At 40.5% G+C, this 13608-nt stretch overlaps 1 protein-coding gene across 3 annotated transcripts in view; it reads left to right on the top strand.

The window, feature by feature from the left end:
• RLF (RLF zinc finger) overlaps nucleotides 1-13608 on the top strand; it is a 56937-nt gene that overhangs the window by 4729 nt on the left and 38600 nt on the right. The window contains exons 2-3 of one of the 3 annotated variants that reach the window (XM_068418002.1): nucleotides 651-805; nucleotides 7033-7114. The exons of 1 other annotated variant lie outside the window; for it this stretch is intronic. In XM_068418002.1, the coding sequence (XP_068274103.1) occupies nucleotides 651-805; nucleotides 7033-7114 (237 nt within the window). Of the gene's footprint in view, nucleotides 1-650; nucleotides 806-7032; nucleotides 7115-7302; nucleotides 7374-13608 lie in introns of those variants that run through there. One more of the 3 variants, XM_068418004.1, reaches the window with a different exon arrangement.

Below are 13608 nucleotides of genomic sequence, written 5' to 3'. Positions count from 1 at the left end.
CTGATTTTGAAACTTAGTTTGATTTCACTTAAAACTGGCTAGATTTTACATTGCTTCTTCAGTACTGTGTCTGGGTAATGTAGGATTGCTATGGTAAAGTAATAAGACCTAGGGTAATTTTGCATTTGAAAAATGACTACATAACAGTCTGATCTGGGTTTTGTATCCCCTTCTGATGGCTTCATGTTTGCTGTATGGCTAATATATGTATCTTTAAAATGCTACAGCTGGAATAATGTTCTTAATCTTGAACTTCTTGCCTGTTTTTCTGCTTTCTCATTAGTAATAAAGATTCCAGTGTTACATACGTGGTTCTGTCTCCATGGCAGTTGTACAAAAGAAGCTGAGTGCAGAACTTCTCCCTGAATTTTTAACTTAGCAGTTCACATTTCTGTCGATTGCATCTAGCTTGCTACCCAGTAGAAATTCTGACAACTTTATCAAAATAATAAAATAAATGGAAATATTTTTGAATAAAAAGGAGAACTTCTGTTGAGGAGAAAAGCTACCATTTTTAAATCTCCTTCAGAGTAAAAACTTCTCACTTCTAGAATTCTTCCACTGTATACGCTTGATAGTGTATGTTGATATTTGTTTTTTAGACAAAAGTGTGTTATGAGAACTTCTAATGATAATTCATTTTCTTTCAGACACTACTTCAGTATGCTGGCAGTCGGGGTGCATCGGAACATATTTTACCTTTTTTGGAAGTATATCGCATCTCCATCCAAAGCTTTGCTAATGCACGACCTTACTTGACTACAGAATGTGAAGATGTTCTTTTGGTACTTGGCAGGCTAGTGCTGTAAGTTTTAAGTTGGTACATTAATATAAGAAAAACCCCACAACTGTGTTTTATAAATGAAAGGGCAAGTTGTTGAAATAATGTAGTACTTAATTTGATGACAACTGTATTTACGATTTATTATCTAGTAAATGTCTTTAGTACTTTTAAATCATACCACAAAAATGTACTTGAGCATTTTGTTAATTGATGTGAACCAGTGGTAAGGCTTTGGTCTTCTATATGTGGATAATCGTGCAGGTATTAGAAATGTTCTGTTCTTTCTTAAACATTCTGAAAATTATTATTATTTTCTGTAGAAAAAGCTTAGTGTGGTCCTCATTACACAGGAGCTTTAATATTAGACCTTTGTGCATGGATTAATAAACGTGTATCACTTGCTCTGCAGTTGCTGCTTTGGTGTGTCCTCTCAACCTGTAATGCGAGGTAGCTGTGAACATGTCCCTTGCTGAAAAGGATAAGCTGGTTTGTATTTATGGCAATCTAAGTTGTGCTTGTGGGCTGTTGCTATAGGATGGCAAAACAAGAGTAGAGTAATTCCACCTGAGCTCTTTGGCAAGTGTATGTAGACATGACTTAAAGCACAGCAATTCTTCAAACAAAAGAGAGAACTAGTTTACAGTCTATCAGCTAAGTTGGAGTAACTTGTAGTTCCTCACAGTCTCTTTTAAGTGCAAAGCAGGTATTTGTAATTGAAGAGTGTAGCCAGAGGGCTTTCACAGACATTGGAGTATAATCAGTTACTACCCCTGAGAAGGATAACTTGATGCTCTGGTCATTTCTTGCTGGTAAGGTTTTGTTTGAGTGCAGGGAAGGTGAAGATCTAGAACCCTGAATATAAAGCTCATCATAGAATAAAAGTAATTCTGTGACATTTTTTCTGTGGACTATTTTTAGTTTGTTACTAGTTTGTTAAGCTTTCTTGCTTTGTGGTCTGAAGTCAAGTTTTCAGGAAGGATTTTGCAATAAACTCCTTGGTCAGATGCTTTTTTTTGTAACGTACTAACTTGCAATGTAAATCAACAGAACCAGATATCTCCATATGATGCCTTGAATTTTTGTTTGGAGTTAGGAGGTATATGTGGAGGAGGGGTTTTTTTGTTGTTTTTTTTTCTCTTTTTTTTTTTTAACCTTCTGTCATGAAGGGAAAACGTGTGAAATTAGGAAAAGTCTGTCTTAACAACTTAATATGGAAACTGAAGACTTAAACTGCTAAATCATTTACCTGGTACATAATACATATATTTTTGGCAAAATATCTTAATTGCTTTTGCAGACTGTCCCTTTATGGATAGATTATTTTCATCTTCATCATAGTATCATTAACTACCTTGTATATTCTGCTGTTTCCTACTCATGTCACTTAAAAAGTTTATCTTTCACTGTCTGTATGTGCAGGTCATCCATACCTGGAGTACTTTCTATATATTTGGCCACTGTTACATACTTTGGGGCGGGAATCCCAATTCTGTGTCAAAATTACTTATCAAAATTGCTTTTCTCTTGTTGAGAAAATTTAGAATATTCTGCTTCTGCTAATATGGTTTCTTCCATCTTTCAATGTGAGGAGTTTGTTTGGTGTTGCTTGTATATTCAGAAAACTTTGTGGTGGAGGACAATAGAGAAGCTGACTTGCTGGAATCTCCCCTGTTCTTGTTATGATTACATTTGAGAGGAATCTAAAGAATGAGAAAGACAAGTGAGGTCTGAGATAGGGTGAGGTAAATAGCATACCTAACTCAACTCTCCCACATTTTTCTTTTACAGAAGAGTTTCCAGGGGAGGGAGAGAGAAGTCAGAGCAGGGAATTCAAGATAAAAATTCAGTTCCACAAGGGAGGAAGATTATTACCTGATTAGAGGCGTGAAAGCGCACTGTTCCCATGTAACTGTGATTTTTGGGGAGGCAGTTGGGTTACCCACAGCTGTCGTACACGCCGTGTATTTTCAGACTTGAACCCTGATGAGAAATGAAATGAGCAAGCTTCCTGTTTTAAAGCAAAAGTGCTCTACTTACCATTGCCATCCTCCTTCCCTTCCACCATACTTCCTGGAGAAGGGAGAAAGAACTTCTTCCTCCTGACATCCTTCTCAGCAGGGTGAGTCAGTAACAGCAAAACTCAGGCTTTCCCTGCCACCTGACCAGGTCAGTTGTGTGTTTGCAGTAAATCTGACATGACGTAGAGACTGTGCCCCCCATAAGAAACATGATGCTGATGCAGTGTGAGAACCCTGTTGGTCCACTGTCTAACCTTAGGAAAGAAAAGGAAAGCTTGGAGTGGTTGCTTTTGTAGTTGACAGATTTGACAAATGATTGTGGGGGGCGGGAATGTTTTTCTTGGCCATGGCCATGAAGGCACATACCTGCTTTGGTCAAGTAGAGCTCAGACTGCTTGTTTCCACAGCCACAAAGCACATTCCCCTTACACCCCAGTGTTACTATACCAAAGGTGTTGCCTCTGTAGAAGAATTAATAAAGAATTAGTCATATCAAAGGTGTCTTTCACTGAGACTTGGTTAGCTGACTATCCTTGTGAGTCTTAGGAAGCCCTTGAAACTGAGTGTTCACTCGAGCTTCTGTGAGTGCTTTTTTTCCTGAGGGCATTGTGTGAGGGAGAAAGTGCTGTTCATGTTACCATCAATATGAAAATTTTACTTACATCTGAAAATAGTTTATATCGTCCTAAGATTAACGGATTAAACTTAAAGTGGAAAGAATTGTTCCTAGTTCACATTGTGTTTGCCAGTAGCTAATATTTGATTGCATTCTGCTTTTTCCTGTTTGCTGTCTACATCTTCGAGAAGGGTTTTATAGGCTTTTTCAATCATAAAGAGAGAAAAGAGATCTGAATGTCATCTAATCTAAGTAGCAAAAGTGGATTCAGCTGATAAGACCAGTCTACCTCAGACTTCTTGACCTGTATCTCACCTACTGGTTGTACCTACTGAGCCTAATACATGCTGCTTCCGGAAGCAGTGTGCTTGCTTTCCGTAACAAGGAGGCACGTGATGGTTCGCTGCTTTATCTAACAAAGCATTTCTCAAACTAATAAACTGTTGTAATTTGATTCACTAACTTGCATTTACCACTCTCCTCTCTATCATTAAGAGCTAACTGAACTCTTCAGAAATGCAGGAGAATTCCTGGCAACAGGTGAACTGTTCCTGATCATCCGATGTATATTTAGTCATCTTTTTAACTCCCAGAAGCTTAGGATAAGAAAAGTTTTCTAATACAATCTAAAGATGAGCACAATTCTGAAAGCTTTTAAAATTTCTGTCTTAAAATAATAGTGAATGAGGTATAAAGTGATTACAGAATAATTGTATGCAAATAATATGTTGATTTTTGCCTAGAGTTATTCCTTCCAAAATAAAGAAATTAAAATCTAAGAGACCTTCTAAAAGGTATTTTGAAATTGAGTGTTTGAGATGAATGATTTTTTTAATAATGGAAGCATTCAAGCACTCATTACAGTTTATTTGCAAAAACTGTGATTAAAGTTTGGAATTGAGTTTTGTGTGGGTAAGTATTGTGGTGGTACTGGTAGAGTGGGGTAGAAAGGCTTAACTTCATGAAGTGGTACTGGTATTTAATTTGTGGTCTTAGCCATGATACCTAAATTCTGTTTAGTTGCATTACAATAGTGAAGGAAATGGGCTTGCAGGGATAAAGGTGTGTTTTGAATTATTGTATAGTAAGGACCAAAAGGAAGAATTAAGCTAAATGGCCGTTCCTCCCCTTGCCAGTAGCAAAAACTGGCTAGTCTGTATGCAGCTGTTTGAGTCAATTCTTATAACAAAAACTTAAGCAGTTGACTTAGAATTCTAATTCTTCTGCCAAGGGAATTGTAATTGGAATATCCTGGATATTACTTTTGCAGTTGTGCTGTAAGATTTGTGGCTATATATCGGGAGCTCCATATTTCTCATGGAGTGATTTCCAAACTAGAGTGCTTGGTGTTGGGATCCTGAGGAAGACTTAAGCACTCACAACAAAAGAATTTTCAGTTCTTGCTTCAGCTCAGTCCTGTATTACTACAACAGACAATAACTCTTCATGCATAAATTCAGCCCTCTTGTCTTCATAGACTGTCATCTCACTCACTCTGTATACACAATGCTTTGAAAATCTAATTTCAGATTTTTTTTCACTGTCCAAGTAGCACCTTAAGGGTTAACTACAGAAAAATGAAAGCTATCATATTTTGTGCCTGTCTAATAGAAGTTTTTAGAGCTTTTGCAAGTCTAAACCTCTGTTTAAAGGAACAGGATTGGGCAGTGAAGGCAGACTTCTGAAATGTGTAAAGGATGGCCAGATGTTAATTCAGGATTTGCCCATTTGATCTTGTTTATGTACATGACTGCTGAATCTGGCTAAAAACTGGTTAGGCATAGCATTTTGCAGGTAACTGTTCAATGTATTTATCAAAAGTCAGGAGGAAGGGAGAAAGGGAAGTCATTCTTTTTGGGTACTAAGCAGTTTTGAAACTGATGTTTGCTTTATGGTGATCTCTTCCTTTTCCCCTTCCCCAAGCTCAGCTGTTCTGTCTATGGTAAGACTGAATGTGTTGTCCTGTCATTCTTCTATTTAGTATTTGGAAGTGGAGGTTTTGAAGAAAAAATAGCATGAGTTGGAATTAGATAACAATGTAGGTGTGGGCTTATAGCAGTTATTCAGTGCATTTATTATATGTGGAGTCTTAGACCAGTTTTCTTTCCTTGCATTGTCATGATTTATGAGAACATTTTTGCTGTGTGTAAATCTTGTGAATCTCTAGGGAGAGTGTCGTAGTTAACACATTGTGTTTGATTTGGTCAAATTGTTCTTTGCAGCAGCTGAGGTTTCGGTAATCCGTATGTCCTGTACAAGGTTAGGGAGCCCCTGTTTGAGAACAGTATAGGTAGTAGTCCTGCCATTGCTTTGTCTCCCAGAAAGCAGTGATTCTTGTTCTCCAAGACTTTTCCCTGAAATGAGATGGATGTGCTAAATACATAGAGTCATTTCCTTTTTTTTGTTTCTGGAAAGGGATGGCATTGACCTGATGGTCTAAATGAGGGAGTCTCAAGTAGGTCTTGCTTTCCCCTCTTTCTGTTTTTGGAATCTGAACTTACGTATGGAATATACAGGTCTCAAATTTGCTGGATATTTCAGAGATGTTAAAACTTTCTGAACCCTTCCCGCTTTCCTGAATTTTCATTTGGAAAACCTGATAGACAGCAGAAGTTCACATGCCACTGTGATGGGGCTGACTCATACCAACATTAATTGTTGACACAGTTGAAAATGGCATGTAACAAACTTTCCTGGGTATAAAATCAAGACTGGGTGACTAGTGTCCTATTTTTAAGCAGGAGCTTGGCTTAATGAAGAAATAAGGGGATGTTCTCCACCTGTGTTGTGTAGATAACTGAGCTACACAGATACGGCAGCTCCCAGAATTAATGAACTGGGAATTTTACAATCTGATCTGTTTAACTCTGACTTTAATCTAAACATCCTTGATATGTATATCAATGTGGGTAGAGTTTTTTTGGTTTGGTAAGCTCTTGAGCTTGTTGCAGTTCACACCATAGGTATTTGAATATTTCCCTCCCAGCCCCCATGCTATCAAAGATTGACAAGGTGTTTCTAGGAATCTGTTCTGCAGGTCCATTTCTGTGCTGATGCATCTCTTTGACATAGCTTGTCGGTCTGTTGCTTTTAGGATAATGTTAGGGATCTGTTCTCTAGGTCCATTTCTGTGCTGATGCATGTGGTTTCTTCTGTCAAGCTGTTCTTTAGTTTTATTTTCTTATACATGTCAGCACTGAAACTTCAAGTTAGGTAAAAATGGCTTTCATTCTCGCTCTAGGCAAAGAGACGGTGCTGGGGTCAAATGGGTTTTATTCGAAATGGGTATTAGGATTCCTTTGTGAGAGGAAAGGTCAGAAATTCTGTAATGCAACTTTCCTAAGACATGTTGAACAGATTATCTTGGATTATAAGAGTAGCTGCAATCTTATCTAGCAAGATTGTGTATAGTAAAAGGAGCACTCTTTCCGTGTGATGATTCATGGCTGATTCTGGGGCTGGTTTTGGCCTTTAACTGATTTGTGCAGTCAAACATGTTTCAATGTTACTGTCATTTCTTATCTGAATGCTAAGCAGTATGCACCACAAATGTTATTTAATGTTACAACAGAATGTGTTCAGGTGGCTTGCTTACTTGCTTTTTACTTTTCCAGGAGTTGTTTTGAGCTACTGCTTTCAGTTCCTGAAAGTGAATTGCCGCATGAGGTGTGGTTAGGATTCCATCAGTCCATACAGGTAAGTGTTCTGAATTTCTTTTCTCCAACTTACATGTTTTTTTTTTAAAAAGGCTGCTGTTGTGTTCCTCTTTTTCTACCCTTCTCTTGAATTCCACCTGTCCAGCATTGCTGTTATCTAGGCAGCAAGAATTTCTGAGCAGCAAAAGACTAACTGCAACAACAGTATTGGCAGCCTTCAGCCCAACAGCAGATTTATAACTACACAGTCAATGGCAACTGCAGCAAGAGAACTGTAGCAAATCTGGATCTGTCTAATGGTATGTGTGAGAGAAAGTTAGATGGAGTGATGTAACAGCTCTGAAGTACTACTATGAAGATGACTAAAAAATGCTTTTGTGGACATCTGAGTGGCAAGTTAAGTGTCTATACCTGATTTGAGAGGGATAAAAATAGTAGGACTGGTCTTTAGTCTGGATGGTTTCTAGAAGTGTTTCTTCTGAGGTGGTGCTGAAACAAGTTCATAATACTACTGTTCCTACACTCAAATGAAGATGGCTACTATAGACTACGTAGGAGGAAGAGATGTTTTCAAGGTTTTAGTCTGGAGGTAGTACCTAGCTGTCTGCAAGGATTTGTGTTACCTAGCTGTCTGCAAGGACTTGTGTTCCTCATGGAGCTGAAAGACAGGAGTGGTAATCTTGCTGTGTTTGTAATAATAGACCCTTCCAGGACCAGGGACTGATGTGTTGCTGCTGTTGCCTGTTCTGCCTTTAACTGTGACTGATGAAGTTACAGGCTAATATAAGTTATAAGTTACTGACGTGAAGACTTTGGCAGGAAGTAGTTGGAAGGAAGTGAACTTAGACCTTGCAGCTGTCCTTGTGCAGACCGTATCACAAGACCTTACGCTCCTATGACTGGAGATTTCCTCAGTCCCTGAGGCTTGGCTGCTGCTGCTGCAGTAGCTCTGAAGATGCAGATGTAAAGGTTCTGAAGGAGCTTCTACTTTTGTTTCACCTGCAGTGAGGGAAATTGTGGGTGTGGAAACTCTTCCGTAGACTGAAGATGAATAAACGTGGCACTTTAAACTGAGAGAAACAGACTAGTAGAGCTTTGTAGTCCTGCTAGTAGTGGAAGGGGTGGTCTGTGACTGGTGAATTCAGGTGTGGACAGACCTCCTTTTCCTGAAATACCATGGAATACCTACTATCATGGCAACCCTAAAAACAGTTGCAGAAAGTAGTACTTGGTAGTAGAAAGAAGTGCAGTAGGTACAGTTTAAATCCTATGGTCTTAGTGGTGTCAAAGATTTGTCCTTTATTTTGAGTGCTGGTGCGTAAGTCCTGTGACTCCCTTAGTGACTACAGGAGATCATAGTGGACATTGCAGCACTCCAGAACCAAGTTTGAAGGTATGTCAGTTTACTTTGACAATACCCAGGTATGCCATCTATTACACGTAGTCTGTAGTTATTAGTCATGGTGTTGCAGAGGCTAGGTCTGTGCTCCCAACCCATTCATTTGTGGGGATGCCACAAATAAGGGTGGTCAGCCACAGTTCATCTTTTGTGTTAGGGCTGATGGTGGGATAAAAGAGGTGTGAATCACAGAATTATAGAATACCGGGTTGGAAGGCACCTCAAGGATCATCTGGTCCAACCTTTCTTGGAAAAAGCACGGCCGAGACAAGGTGGCGCAGCACCCTGTCCAGCCAAATCTTACGTGTCCAATGTTGGGGAATCCCCCACTTCCCTGGGGAGATTATTCCAATGACTGATTGTTCTCATTGTGAAAAATTTTCCTCTTGTGTCCAATCAGAATCCCCCCAGGAGTAACTTGTACCCATTACCCCTTGTCTTTTCCATGTGACTCTTTGTAAAAAGGGAATCTCCGTCCTCTTTGTAGCCACGCTTTGAATACTGGAACATGGTGATAACGTCTCCCCTAAACCTTATGAGCTTATCATACACTAGAAGGCATATAGTATGTTTGTAACTGAGATGGCCTGGACCTGAAACAAAATGTTCTCTCATATTCCGAGTATGGGAGGGCATATACAGACTTCTTTCCATTATAGCAGATGTATAAAGCAGCTGTAAGAATTACTAGCTTTTAACTGGAGAGATCTGCAAGGAGAATTCTTGTTACCAAGGAGAATAGTTTCTGTGATGTAACAAGCATGTGCATTTATAGGTTTCTGAAGCCAGCGATCGAGCTTTGATACTTGCGTCAACAGAGAACAAATTTTTAGTCGGATGAGATGACTTGATTCAGGCTGAATATGTTGGAAGGAAACTATTAAATGCCAGGGGTAGAAGGTGACAGAAGCCAAGATCTCTCATGTCAGCTTTTAGAACTAAAGGAAAATAAAAGATGTGCAGCTGCCAGGTATAGTAATGTACTTGGCTTTTGTACTGACTTTTTGAAACTGCGGCTTCTAAGTTTAGCACTTGTCTAATGCTCCCGATAGTTCAGATAGTAAAAGATTTGGGCAAAACTTATTAAGCATGGTAGTAGTCTGAAACCTTGCTGAAGAGGTTTGTGGACTTTTACAAACAGGTGCCTCTAATGAGGTTCTGAAGTAGTGCTTTTGCAGAAATATGAGAACGAGAACATTTGTACCCTGCTCTGGAATACAGTAGGAACCCCCTCTTCATCAGAGAAGGAGAGAGTAACAGAGAAGGAGTAAGCAGTCATACAGAAGGCGATATAGACCTTTAGACAGGAATCACTCGTAAACTCTCATGTGAGGGCTTGTAGGTTTCATGGAATCATAGAACGGTTTGGGTTGGAAGGGACCTTAAAGATCATCTAGTTCCAACCCCCCTGCCACAGACAGGGACACCTTCCACTAGACCAGGTTTCTCAGAGCCCCATCCAACCTGGCCTTAAACACTGTCAGGGAGGGGGCAGCCACAGCTTCTCTGGGCAACCTGGGCCAGGGTCTCACCACCCTCACAGGAAAGAATTTCTTCCTCATATCTCATCTAAATCTCCCCTCTTCCAGTTTAAAACCATTCCTCCTCGTCCTATCACTCCGTGCCCTTGTCAAAAGTCCCTCTTCAGCTTTCCTGTAGGCCCCCTTCAGGTACTGGAAGGTGCTAGAAGGTCTCCCCGGAGCCTTCTCTTCTCCAGGCTGAAGAGCCCCAACTCTCTCAGCCTGTCTCCATAGCAGAGGTGCTCCAGCCCTTTGAGCATCTTCATGGCCCTCCTCTGGACTCGCTCCAACAGCTCCATGTCCTTCTTACGTTGGGGGCCCCAGAGCTGGACGCAGCACTGCAGGTGGAGTCTCACGAGAGCGGAGTAAAGGGGCAGAATCCCCTCCCTTGACCTGCTGGCCACACTGCTTGTGATGCAGCCCAGGATACGATTTGCCTTCTGGGCTGCAAACGCACACTGCCAGCTCATGTTGAGCTTCTTGTCAACCATCACCCCCAAGCTCTTCTCCTCAGGACTGCTCTCAATCCATTCTCTGCCCAACCTGTATTTGTGCTCAGGATTGCGCCAACCAACGTGCAGGACCTTGCACTTGGCCTTGTTGAACTTCATGTGGTTCGCACGGGCCCAGCTCTCAAGCCTGTCCAGGTCCCTCTGGATGCCATCCCTTCCCTCCATCTTGTTGACCGCACCACACAGCTTGGTGTTGTCAGAAAACTTGCTGAGGGCACACTCAATCCCACTGTCCATGTCGCCGACAAAGATGTTAAACAGGACCGGTCCCAATACCGACCCGTGAGGAACGCCACTCATCACTGGTCTCCACTTAGACATCGAGCCGTTGAGCGCAACTCTTCAAGTGCGACCATCCAGCCAATGCCTTATCCACCGAGTGGTCCATCCGTCAAGTCCATATATCTCCAATGTAAAGACAAGGATGTCGTGTGAGACAGTATCAAATGCTTTGCACAAGTCCAGGTAGATGACATCAGTTGCTCTTCCCCTATCCACCAGTGCTGTAACCCCATCGTAGAAGGCTGCCAAATTTGTCAGGCACGATTTGCCCTTACTTTAGAGCCTGTGACCATGTTAATGTGCCAATCTCCAGGCAAATCCAGTAGCAAAGCACTACAAAATTATATATTAGCACATGCCCCAGATTGACAGATGTGAATGTGCCTATTCCTTTCTGAACAAAAAGGGCAGGTGTGGCTGATGATGAATAATATAACTCCAAATGTAACTGGTACTTGCAGCAAATGTGGGACAGAGGTATTTCTTTCAGATTTGCCTGCAGTAATTTTTGGTCTGTAACAATCTGCACAGGCAGTGAGAGTCAGTGGAACTTTAAATAAGTTTTCATCCCAGAAGTGAAAAAGGTAAAGGCTTGAATTTCAAAGCAGCAAGGTGTAGGGACTGTTCTAAAGCTGAAAATGGAGTGTCACTGATGTCCAGCTTACATACAAAATGCTATCAAAGCTTTCTTTGGTGTCTGAGCCTGTTTGTTCTTTCATCTTAAATAACAGTTGTTATGCCCTGCAGTTCCCCGTGAGTCCGGTTTTCCTTATCTCTAAGCAAGACGAGAGGCAGCCTGTGCAAAATGAAAACAAGATGTGAGATTGTATGGCAGGAGTCTCGGCGTGGGTTTTACACAGTGGCAGCAGGCAAAAGGATGCGGACACAGGTGGGGAAATGCTGTAAAATATGAATGAAAGGATTGGAGCAGGATTACAACAGGGCTCTTGATACAGGTAAACTCAATTATTCTGGAGGAAGAACTCAGTGGAGAGGTGCTGTGGGGATGGATGTAATCTGACCAGTTGAGGAAGATAAATCAGTGCATTCAAAGATGGCTTTAGTGGGAGTAGGGATGTATTGTCATGGGAATTGAATATGGATTGTGGAACAAGGTTCCATTCAAGCCTTACAAAGAGCATGAGTGCTTTCTTTAGAAAAGTTGTGTGTTGAGGGTAAGCACAAAACAAACTTTTGTGACACTGTAGTAGTAGACACTGTGATCGCTTTGAATTGCCAGGTCTAAAAATCCTGGTATCTTCAGTAAACTGTTCCAAGGATTGTATTTTCTCTTTAACGTTGTCCATAGGATCTTATTAGGTTATCCTTTCCTGACTTCATCTAGAATTAAATGCTTTGTGTCCCTCTCTTCAGGACCTGTTTATGGTGGACCTAACTTAATGAGATGAATATACTTAAATTTTGCATTAGATTTCTTCAAAGACTTTTGAAGTATTCATAGTAGATTTTCATAAATATTTCCATTAATATTAGCCTTGTATTCTTCAGCAGGTCCAACAATGAAAGGTTCAGCTAAGCATCTAGAATAGATGTTTAGTGTATTGTCAGTAGTTAGTTACTTATGCTACATACGTTGGTGAATTTCATATACGATATTTCAGTATTGATACCCTGAATCTCAAACGCAGTGCTGACTCAGGAAATCAGTTGACTTGTATGATAGTCCCCTTCTTTCTCACCTTCTAAAGTTGTTCTTTGAGCCCTTAAAACAAAGGTGCTGAAATGTGAATGATCCCCATAATTGAACTGAGTTCTGCTAGCTCTGTACTGCATCCTGAAGCCTTCGGATTAGGGAAGAGTTGCTGTTGGGAAAACGTTGTTTATATTGGATGTCTGAGTCACAGAATCTCATAATCTGAGGGACAGCAGTCTTTTCAGTAGCAGTACCTCACCCTTTTCCAAGCTGTATAATTTTTTTTTTTTTTTTTTGTCAGCTATGTTGTTCGGCAGCGGCAGCAGATAAGTGGTCTGTTTTGTCTTGCTCCAAGGCAGTGGCTTCTAGCTCCTCAGAACATGCAACTCAGTAGCAGAGGGACTTGGGATAAATATCACTAAGAGGCAACAAGTCTCAGCTAGTGTGATGTGCCATTACAAAATCTGCTTGTATGGTCTTTGGCACTTGTTGGTTGGTGAGTGCTTGTTGGGGCCAGGATAGGTATAACCCTATCCTGTCAATAGAGAGGGTGAGTTCATACAACCAGGAGTTGGTATTTCCCTTTCTTTGCCTTTCAGAACTGTGCAGAGCTGAAAATCCTGTTTGTAGTTCAGTCTTCTTCACTGATAATATCTTGGAGTTTCTGGAACAGATATTTGGGTGACACCATTATATGTAATATGTGCCGAGAGCTCTCTGTGGCTTCCTAAGGCTGTGTCTCTTGCAGTACTGCTGTACACTTAAGTACAATAAAGCATTGGTAATTTAAGAGGTGATTCTTTGTCTCATGTTTGTTAAACTGTTGCTCAACAGGAAGAGCTGGGAATGTCTGAGTCATGCTTTTATTCAAATGATGCTAGGAAATGTCATAAATTCTCAAGACTTGAAATAAAATTGTTAAATTTTTACTGATTAGTAATGCTTTGTTGAAGCTCTTGGTGAAGAATCTGAACATATAAATGATACCCTCAAAGGAAATGTAGGCTGATTACCAAAGGTCTTCTGATAACGAGATCTCTTCTGATTTGGCTGTTGGTTTTGGGTTTTTTTGTTTTGGTTTGGTTTGGTTTTTTTTTCCAAGAAAACATGCTGTTGAAAAGATACGGTGTCCTTTCTCCTCTTACAAGTCATAACTGTGAGGAACCT

This window comes from Nyctibius grandis, chromosome 24 (genome assembly GCF_013368605.1).
Source record: "Nyctibius grandis isolate bNycGra1 chromosome 24, bNycGra1.pri, whole genome shotgun sequence".
NCBI lineage: Eukaryota > Metazoa > Chordata > Aves > Nyctibiiformes > Nyctibiidae > Nyctibius > Nyctibius grandis.
Note: the sequence above shows the minus strand (reverse complement) of the source record. Positions and strands in the feature narration are given on the sequence as shown.